The 10,449-nt window shown below is 42.2% G+C and overlaps 2 protein-coding genes across 6 annotated transcripts in view; one reads left to right on the plus strand and one right to left on the minus strand.

Annotated features, from left to right (window-relative positions):
• The window catches only part of crebl2 (cAMP responsive element binding protein-like 2), a 15,341-nt gene extending 5,056 nt beyond the window's left edge, over positions 1 to 10,285 (minus strand). The window contains exons 1-4 of one of the 4 annotated variants that reach the window (XM_067490853.1): positions 10,046 to 10,279; positions 8,549 to 8,746; positions 7,277 to 7,424; positions 4,635 to 4,794 (exon numbers count right to left, since the gene is read on the minus strand). In XM_067490853.1, coding sequence (XP_067346954.1) covers positions 4,787 to 4,794; positions 7,277 to 7,424; positions 8,549 to 8,746; positions 10,046 to 10,060 — 369 coding nt within the window. In that variant the 5' untranslated portion in view covers positions 10,061 to 10,279 and the 3' untranslated portion in view covers positions 4,635 to 4,786. Of the gene's footprint in view, positions 1 to 4,634; positions 4,795 to 5,534; positions 6,260 to 7,270; positions 7,425 to 8,548; positions 8,747 to 10,045 lie in introns of those variants that run through there. The other 3 variants (XM_067490851.1, XM_067490852.1, XR_010912028.1) reach the window with 3 other exon arrangements.
• Positions 120 to 5,538, plus strand: gpr19 (G protein-coupled receptor 19). 2 transcript variants are annotated; one of them, XM_067490849.1, is made up of 2 exons: positions 120 to 374; positions 3,151 to 5,538. In XM_067490849.1, exon 2 carries the CDS (start codon positions 3,177 to 3,179, stop codon positions 4,449 to 4,451), a length of 1,275 nt encoding a protein of 424 aa, XP_067346950.1. In that variant the 5' UTR covers positions 120 to 374; positions 3,151 to 3,176; the 3' UTR covers positions 4,452 to 5,538. The 2 variants fall into 2 exon arrangements, with proteins under 2 accessions (XP_067346950.1, XP_067346951.1); XM_067490850.1 differs by lacking the exon at positions 120 to 374 and adding an exon at positions 2,843 to 2,980.
• Positions 10,286 to 10,449: the final 164 nt, after the last annotated feature.

Below are 10,449 nucleotides of genomic sequence, written 5' to 3' on the forward strand. Positions count from 1 at the left end.
TAAATATCCAGAGGGGGCCTGCGTCAGAAGCACTGGACATTTTTGGTGGTTTTCTGTTTTTTTCCTCCATCTTTGTCTGGGGGGGTGTTATGCTGGAAGGGGGAGGGCTTTCTCACCGTCTGTCCATGAGGTGGGTGAAGGAGGCCCGCTAGTTTGTGGTCCGGCTCGGGATGCGCCGTGTCCGCCCCTGGCGCTCAGGAGGAAAACATCCATCCTCCTCCTCCTCAGCAGCTTCATCCGCTCAGACCGACTCACAGGTGGAGCCATCAGCCATGATGTCCGCTGCCTGCCCGGACCTCCTCCTGCTCCTGCTCCGCTCGGATTCACGGAATAACCCGGACTCGAAGCGCTTCCTCCCGCTCTGCTCTCAGCCGGTGAGTCCCTCACTACACATTCAGTCCAGAATCAGAACCCGAGCGTCTGTGCTACGCGGGTCGAGTTTGAGCTCGAACGTGCAGGAACCAGGAGCGAAACCCGGCGTCGGTGTTTAGTCCGTGACGGTTCGCGCAGGAGCGGACATGTTGTCGAGGCCCGGTTCGTCTCTGCGTTCCGATCCATCCTCAGGATGGTGGACAGATTGAGAAGGACGTGGTTCCCAGAACCTAAGATGGACACGTCTTATTAACCACCTGTGTATTTTTAACATTTAGACTCGTTTATTCAGAAATCACGAGCTGCTCTGTGGAAGCGTCTGCTTCGTCCAAAGTCCGGATACATGTAGCTACTCAGTTCTGCACCTGCGGACAGCGCCGTGTTGCTTAGGAAACCGTGTGGGGCCTTAAACGAAAAAATGAGGAGAAGGACTCGTTGGCTTTAATGGATCCTTAGTTCACACTTTGTCTACATGCAGATGACTTAAGGGTTTTTTTTTAAGGGATCATCTGGATGTTGGGTTCTTTTGTATAAAATCTAGTGTCAGGTCTTCAAATACTCCAGCCTGTCACAGTACCAGTAGTAAGACATGACACTAAAGTCGTGTGCATTTAAGGATCGGATTTAATGTCTTTTTATTTATTTTTTTTCTAAGCAGCTTTAAAGCTCATTTCAGAGGAGAAAGTCTTTTTGTAAGGATGAAAACAGTAGTAATACACGCTGTATTTTCTACTACAATGCAGTATTTTAGTTCCAAGGTGGTGAAATGTAAAAGTAAACTTACAGACAGGTTGAAGCCTCTTTGATTGAAGTCACATCTAAAACGTTTAGTCGATTAATCAGTGGACAGAAAACGAAGCATCATCGGTTTCCTCAGCCTAAAGCTTTTCTGTTCTTTGGCCTTTCACAGCAGCATCGTGTGCAGGACTCGTCGTGGATGAATAATTGAGAACATGTTGTTGAGCTTCAGCTCTGCAGTACTTCAGGGTTCCTGTTCCTTCGTGTTTACAGGAGACTAGTTTCTTTCAGTAGATTTATTGCTCAGAGATTTTAGTCCAACAGTGACAAACTGAAACTACGGACATGTCACGTCTTAAAGTTCACCTTGGAGAAAACAAGCCGATCCGTGTTCGCTTGTTTTCCTCATGTTTAAACGCAGAATTCACAGGGAATCAGTGGATTGTCTGGATCACAACATGGCGACTTCCTGGAGGGACTGACTGTACACGTACACGTACACATGGCAGAAAAGTCAGTGCTCTTCAGGACAAGTCTTCCTCCCTGATCTGATCCTCTACCGCAATTTCAGAAACCAGCTTCTCCGCTTACATGACTTAACTACTCAGCCCCCTGTACCCTGGTTACTGAAGTCCATGTCAGCGCGCAGTGATTTTCAAAGCTTCGAACAGATGGGACACAATTCCTAATGGTAAAGAATGTTTGGTCCATCAAACAGTCGGAGTCATTTTTCAGGGAAACAAAAGCCAAAAAAGTGATGAACCTCTGCTAGTTCAAGTCAGACAGACAATCAAATACATTTCAAGATTTGGTTTTCGGTGAAGATTTTCACAAACTTAGGACAAATAAGATGTGAACTCTCCAACACATTTGTGTGAGCCGACCTGGGTTGTTGGCCATCACATCAACGCGGACACAGCGTGGTTTAAAGAACAGGCTGTGAAAACAAGCTGAGGCCCATCTGCAGTTTTAAGTTTAGTGCTGGAGCCTAAAAGCAGCAGCAGGGACGAGGACACGTGCTGTTCGTTAGAGAAGGTGGAAATCTCTCAAACTTACTAGCAGGAAAATGTCCGAACGGTCTCTTCCTGTCCAGTTTAAAAGGCTTTTGACAGTGTAGAGGAGTGTTGTTGAGGCCTGCTGCTTGGCTCAGGTTGCTAAGGGAGAAATCCAGCAGAGTAAACAGAGCCAGTGATAAACAGAGGGCGTTTTCCCCCACGGGGGCCTTCACAGCGATAATGGGTGACCTCAGAGGACAGCCCGGTCTCTATGGACACTAATCAAATCATCCAGCGGCACAGCCACTGAGGAGTTAACACGTTACAGGCGGTTGATTTTCGTCCAAAGGTTGGAGTTTCTACCGCTGAGCAACAAAACCGAGCGCTGCCACTGATGTTTGCAGAGGATTAGTCAAAAGGCTCCAAGACTTCATCAGAGGCTCTTCTGTAACATTGGAAATTCTCAGCAGATGAATCATTTTAACTTCAGTCACAGATGCCAGAATCCTCAGTTAAACAATGATTCGGTGCCAAAAATGTCAGTGGTTTGATCCCCAGCTCCCTGTGTTCTTGTGTTAAAATGTCCTCGGGCGAGACCTGAACTTTTTTGTGCCTTCCAACTTCAACTCATCAAACCACCTTCATTGTTTTATCTGCTTACAAACCACGCAAACTATGTCGACAACCCACTGAAAACATGCCAGCAGACCAGTTTACCTACGTGACAGACAACAACGAAGAAATTAACCTCCAATAATTTGCATAAACGAAGCAGACAATTTACCTGCATCCTACCTGAACCAACCTACCAAACCACTGACAGACGGATCATTAGCAACCAACAAACCTCAGTTGGTGGAGTTTGTTCAAACGATGTGGGTCCACTGTTAGAGGGGGGGAAACACTTCAGGATTGTTGTGGCTGGATAAATAAGTTGTTGTACATCCAGAGAAAGTTCCAGCACATAGTTGTGTGTTTAGGCTCAGATCTGCTAGTGACTTCTGCTGTTTGTACTAATGAAAAATCTTTTTCTTTGTCCCTGCAGCTCGTCACTGATGCAGCAGCATAGCTATGGTTTATGCCCAGTCACTAAACACAGCTGGTGTCAAGCCTTCCCTCAACTCTCCATTTCTGACATATCAGATGTCATTTAACTACTCTGAGAGGGAAAACGCGACTGTCCTGGCAACCTTACCCACAACCCCCCTTTGCTGCGTTGAGGGCTCATCCTTTGGCCAGCAGAACAGCACCTTCACCTCCTATGAGCTGACTTCAGGTGAGGTCGCCATCCTAGGCTTGGTTTTCGGGGTTCTCTGGCTGGTCTCCATTCTGGGAAATGCCCTCGTCTGCCTCGTCATCCACCGGAGCCGAAGGACTCAGTCCACCACCAACTATTTTGTGGTGTCTATGGCTTGTGCAGACCTGCTTATGAGCCTGGGCTGTGCCCCCTTCATTCTGCTACAGGTTGCCTCAGGACGATGGCCACTGAGTGCTGCAGCCTGCAAGACCGTACGCTACCTGCAGCACCTGTGCCCTGGGGTGCAGGTCTACGTCCTGCTCTCCATCTCTGTGGACCGCTTCTACACAATTGTCTACCCTCTCAGCTTCAAGGTGTCCAGAGAGAAGGCGAAGAGGATGATTCTTGCGTCGTGGCTGGTCGATGCAGCCTTTGTCTCTCCCTGCCTCTTCTTCTACGGCTCCACGCTTACGGACAGTCACTGTGACTTTTTCCTTCCAAACAGCTGGGGCAGTATAGCCTACGCTGTTTTTCACCTGCTGTTTGGTTTTCTGGTTCCAGTGGGGCTGATTGTGTCATTTTACCAGCGGGTTGTCCGTTACATCTGGAGGATCAGTGCAGATGGCCGCACGGTGCGCCGGACGATGAACATCGTCCCACGGACTAAAGTCAAGACCATCAAGATGTTCCTCATGCTAAATTCAGTTTTCTTCCTTACCTGGACACCCTTTTACGTTGCCCAGTTGTGGCACCCGAGGGAACCTGGTGGACCCGGCAGGGAGGGGCTCCTCTTCTTTGCAGCCATCGCTTGGATCTCTTTCAGCTCCACGGCATCCAAACCGACTCTGTACTCCGTGTACAATGCGAACTTCAGAAGGGGCATGAGAGAGACCTTCTGCATGTCATCTATGAAATGCTACCGCAGTAACGCATACACCATCACTGCCAGCTCTCGGATGGCCAAAAAGAACTACGTTGGGGTGGTGGACATCCCGGTCCAAGCAAAGACGGTCGCCAAAGACTCTGTGTATGATACATTTGACCGAGAGCTGAAGGAAAAGAAGTTGGCGTGGCCCACCAATACCAACCCTCCCAACACTTTTGTGTGAACGACCCAATATGTTCTGTACTACACCAAACGAAACAAACGGCGAGTGTTGAGTCTGTACAAAGGGCTTTTTTCTGACGTTACACATTCTGGCAGCCACAGTGAAGATGTGAATCATTATTTATTCCGTGCTGTGCGTTGATTCATTGTTTTGCCACTGATGCATCAGAGTTTGTGTGTCGATGCTTGTTAGCCAGCTAACTGTAGTGTTGTATCCTGGTTTGCTGCGGTAACGTACGTGGCTTCAGTTTGCTGCATTTAAACTTGGGACAGTTGGCTCGCTAACAAAGCCCCCGGACTTCAGCTCGTTCAGGTCAACTCTCCGCAAAGGACAACTCACTGTGCTGTTGAAGGAAGAGTAAAGATTTGAAGAATGTTTGATACCATAGTCAATGTACATAAAAATCATCAGAGCAAAACAGGAACAACTGTGTCAGAGAATATGTGACTTTTTTATAAACATCAAAAGTGTAAATGGCTCATTTATACATAAAGGACATTTAACATGTTTCAGCATCAAATCAAATTGATCGATATTATAATTCAAAAGCAACTCACATGAACTTGACTCATCTAGGTTTAGACCCTAGTAGTGCAGAAACAGAAAATTCTACACGGTTCACAAACGTGAATGTTTTATACCAAAATTATCTTTAAAACACAAACCAACGTTCTCAAGCTTGTCCAATGTGCTACTGTAAAGAAGCTTTTTTATTTATCATTTTAAATATATTTAGTAAAAAGCAAAGACAGAATCTGTGTCTTCACTTGAAGGTTTAAGTTCTTAATTCGTGCTTTTTATGTGTCCAGTTCATTAGCTGCACAGACTTCTTACACAGCTCTATCCAAACTCATTGGGTCTCTAATTGCATTATTTATTTTAAAATATTTTACATGTACTTTGGCTCAGATTTTCCCAGCGGTTTTGGTTTGCAAAATCTTTCTAAGCAAAAGCTTAAACTCCTGAAACCACACAAAAAGAACCGTTACAGACGACATGAAATGGACGTAGGCTAAAGTCAGTAACAAGTCATTTTATTGATGAAATATTATGTTTGACTAAATTTAATAAAGTCATGATGAGTTTATTTTTTTTTGTTCTACTTCACGTTTAATAAAATTGAGCTTGAGAACTGGGCAAAATGACGCATGACCAGTTCTGTGTAATTAAATAATTTTATTTTCTTTTAGAAACAAAGCATTTAGCTCAGATTCACATTACACTGTAAAGCTTCACCATCATCATCTAACAAAGTGCTTCTGCCAAATATAAAGAAAGTGCACATTTTTATGAGGATTTATCACCTCAGTGGAAAAAAAAAAACAAAATAACTTGGTCAGAAATTGACAGCAAAAGCCAACATCTGGCGTTTACCACTGCTGCAGAAAGAGCAAATATTTAGCAGATTAACTATAAAATTAGCTGTTGGGAGTTTTTCATAACTTATGAATCATTCATCGTCCTAGAAAATAAAAGGGTATCACAATCATTTTACTCAGCAGTGTTTCTGAAATGACTAAATCCAGTCTGAAACAAAACACTTTCCTCTGAGGAGAAATAAAAATACAAAGATTTATCCCAGACGTAACGAACCCACTGAAGCACCTCACTACACGTACTGGTTCCCTGGTCCTCAGATTCACCCAGCAGTCAGACTTTACATCAACAAGTGAATTCATTGGTTTGTATTTGGCTCTTAATGCAAAACTCTTTTTTTCCTCCTCATCCGTTTTCTGCTCAGAATGACGTTTAAGCTTCACATGGAAGCTGAGTGGTGACCTTGGGCGTTACATCAGAACTGCGTTTGTCTATTAGAAAAATAAAGGCAGGCATTGATTTAAAACAAAAAAATAGTTAAAGGCATAGCTGATGGCATTTTAAGAAAATAGGTAGAGATTTTGTGCAAAAACTATAAATGATGTAATTCTAAGTTTGCTAAAGTGTGACTGGAGGAGCTCGCTTTAAGTTGAGAGTTAAGTCAGAGTTACTACTCGGCGCTTTGACTCAAAAAGAAAGGGCAAACTTCCTGGAAGCAAGTTTTACGAAAACACCTGATTTGGGGTCAATTGCAAAAGCAGCTTTCATAGATAGCTTTTTGTCAGCAGGTGTCACTGTTCACTTTGGGTTTTTCCCTCTTTAGAATGATTACTTGAAATGACGAAGGCACTTCTACGTGACTGAGCTAATTGTAAACCCCACTGTGGGTGTTGAGATTCTACTTCCTGTGTAAAGATTTAACCAAACTGTCAAACTGTAACTTGAATTAAACTAAACTGGTCTGACAGGCCTCAACTTCAGACCCAGACCACTCGACTCTAAGGACCAGGAATCTTTATCTTAACGTTACAACAGAAAGCCCGTCTGTACATACAATTATTTTAAATAAAACAAAGAGAGTCCACATTGTTATTTAGACACAACCGAGTGTGTAAATACTGAGTGTAGTGACGGGCAGCAACAGACAGACCAAACTAAACAAACTCGCTTGTACAGCAACATCCTACATTTAAACCACAAGACAGAAAGGAGCTCAAACAGCCCTCTACAGCTTTTATGAAGACATTTGCAGAATAAAGCAGAGGTGGTGAATTGAAAAAAAGAAGCGGGGCACACGTTTCAAATGATCCGTATCCGACTCGTTTTATGGATTAATTGCATGAATTCAGCTTTTTGTGTCTCGGTAAAACATCTGTTAAATGCAGGGTTAGATGCTTTAGCCAGAAGGTTTGGCGTCTGTAAGTACATGTATGTGCCTGTGTAAAGGTGACGGACGCAGCAGCTTCACATCATCAGTCTGTAACCTCGTCCATCACACTAACCCTGACCGTTGCTGCTGCTCATGCTGTTCTTGTTGTTCTTGGACGTCTTGGTGCTGCTGCCGCCTTGAGGCATCTTCTGGTCATCTCCAGTCAGCAGAGCTTTAATCTCAGAGGGGATCTTCCCCTGGTCCATTGCTGAACACCACTGCTTGTACTGGAGCAGGAAAACAACACAGACAATCGGTTTGTAACAAACTCATAAAAACACAACATTCAGATATGAAATCAGCACCATATTAAACACCTGAATATGATCCATTGGCTAAACCAGTGGCTCCCAAACTGAGGAGGACATTACTTCCTCAAACTCAAGTTACAGATAGACTTTTCTTGATACATTTCTTAAGAACACATTCAAGTAAAAAAAAATTATATATACATTATAGAAAATATTCCCATATATCATTTAAATCATGATAAAGCTGGCTCACATTTACCTTAAACTAATCTACTTTATTAGAGAAAAGCTAAACCTCGCTGAGAAGTGGAATCCTGACATAAACAGAGGTTTACAATAAAATCACCAGTGAGAAATGATTAATACATCAGTTTGAGTCACCAAAAACCTCCACCATGAGATGTGCCACCATCTCTCAGTGTCTGACGCGTTTCTTACCTTGAACAACAGCAGTAAATGTGTGTCACTTGTAGTTGTTAAACTTCAGATCGCTCACGAAAATGATAGCAGTAACTCAGTAAACCACGAGCCGTCCGTGGTTTAATTTTTATAAAAGTAAAATGAACTTAAACAGAAACAATGTTCATGGAAAGAACCACAGTGAAGGATGTTTATCGTCTTATAACTCATTGAGTCCAGTCTGATATGATTCAAACTCAAGAATGTTGCCCCACACTTTGAGTATTTCAATTTTAGGCCATTTATGCTTCTACGCCGCTAAGATGCAGAAGTATTAATTTCACTCAAGTTGTTACTGACTTTGCAAATATGCAATTGTTGAAATCCACAGATTCAAAAGCAAAATTGTCGTAAAAAAACCAAAACAAAATCTGTTTTAAATGTTTGCATACATAAATACTGTGAATGTGTATAAATCATCATTTTTATTGTTATTTCCTGGCTGTACATAGAGACACACAGTAAGAGAAAACACTGATTTTTAGTATTATGTTACAGTGTTCTAGCACATTCCAGGTTTACACTCCGCTGTTGGTAAAGTTTAACTTTGCTCTTTGTCTCAGGTTAACAATGGCTGATCTTGTGACTTTTGTTAATGTTGTTTTTTTTTTGTTTTTTTTGAGGAAATAAAGAAATGTTACCATCTCCAGTTCTTCCCGTAGGGCACAGATGGCTCTTTCCTTACTGGAAACCAGTTCCTCCAAATACTGGTACCTCAGCTTCTTCCTCGCTCTGCACTCTCTGGCACTCTGCCGGCTTCGCTCTAGTTTAGCCTTCAGGTCAATTTTTGCAGGTTTACGGCCGCGTTTCCCCGGCTTCTTCACTTTGCCAGCCACCATCTGACAACACAGATTTACAAGGATTCATATTAATATATAAAATAATGTATTGTGTTTTATATTGTTTTAAATCAGAAGAAAAACAACGTAGCCGTCTTTGTAATTTAACCAGCTTTCATGTTTGTAGAGAATCAAGCAGTGCATAATGTGGCACCAGCTATCAAATCAAATTGCCTTATGAGACTGTGTTAATGTGCCAGCTGAGTTTCACAAGTGGGTCATGGTTGTGCCCTGTGACAACTTTTTTTGATTTAAATGCATCTAAAACTAAGTAGTTGACTGTTTATTTCAGATGCAAAGGAAATGTAACTAAAACAAGTATATAATGAGTTTTAAGATTAACTCAATTGGATGTAAATATAGATGCTGTTGTGAAACTACGCCTGCAGAAAATTTGTTTCTCCATAAATTCTGTCCCTCTTCTGGCAATCTTGTTTACTTTGTCAGTCTGAAACTTTTGTGCTTTATAAAAATTCGCATGGAAACGTGGAAAACACGAAAATATCCTTAATAACTGGTCAAAGATCACCAGAGTGAAAAACAATGAAGCAAAGATTATTGGTCCCTCTGTTTTAGGAAGTAAATCTTTGTTGTTGCCATCAGGACATTAGCATTTCCTGTCACACTGCGATAAGTGGGTTAATTGTGCTTGTGTACGTAAACTGCACTAGCTGAAAGAAAACACCCTAACACTCACAACGGGTATATTTAACTACACGATATGTTTGAAATATTCCTTAATATGGGTGTAAAAGTACACAAGATTTACAACGGTTTCCGCGTAAACATTTTTAAACAACTTATTAATTAAACACTCGTTCCAGACATTTTTTGGTGGCTATTTTTTTTAATGACTACTATATCTATCTATCATAAGAGCTTCAGACTGGGAAGCCATTTAAAATCAAATATTGAACACTGTTGCAAGCTATCGAAATGGATTTTTGATTGTAATATTAGCGAAACGAGCACCACTGAGCAGTTTACAAAGATAATCTGGTAACACAGAAGACAAACAGGCGCCGTAACTGCAGGTTCGAGACATAGCACGGTAACGTTTGCGTTCACAGCTGAGTTTGATTAAACCCAACCCGTGGAGAATCAGCTAACATTAGCTAGAGTTAGCGTCGTCTAACACTCATTCAACAACTAGCTTCACTAGCTAGTAAATATATGTGTTTGCACGCTTACTAACAGTGTGACCGATATAAAAACGAAGTTAGCTCTAAGATAATAGCATTAAAGACAAAAATGTAGCGCTAATTATCGTTAATCACCAACATCCGTTAGCCGTCTTACCTTATTTTCGTCCATTTTGGACAAAGACAACGTGCTGACAGCAAACTTACGTCAGCCAAAGTCAGTTAACTTCCTAATTAGGAGACGAAAAGGCTTTGTAAAGTAAAATTAATCTGTTTCAACAGGAATTAAGTTAAAAACAAGAAAAGAAATGAGTAAATCCCCGTGTTGTTTAACTTTGTTTACGTCCCCTTTCCTGTGGACGTAACGCGCTTACGTCAATGTTTCATTTCGTCTTCTTATTTCCTTCTTCTTCTTATGTCGTATGTGTAATGGCTGTTGGGAAACTACGTTGTTATGCATTACCGCCACCAACACGTTGGAATGGGAATCGCGTCAGGTCCATAGGCCTCTTTAAACAAAGCCAATAGCCATTTCTACACATTTGCGCACACTTTGTCGAA

Source organism: Channa argus, chromosome 21, assembly GCF_033026475.1.
Source record: "Channa argus isolate prfri chromosome 21, Channa argus male v1.0, whole genome shotgun sequence".
NCBI lineage: Eukaryota > Metazoa > Chordata > Actinopteri > Anabantiformes > Channidae > Channa > Channa argus.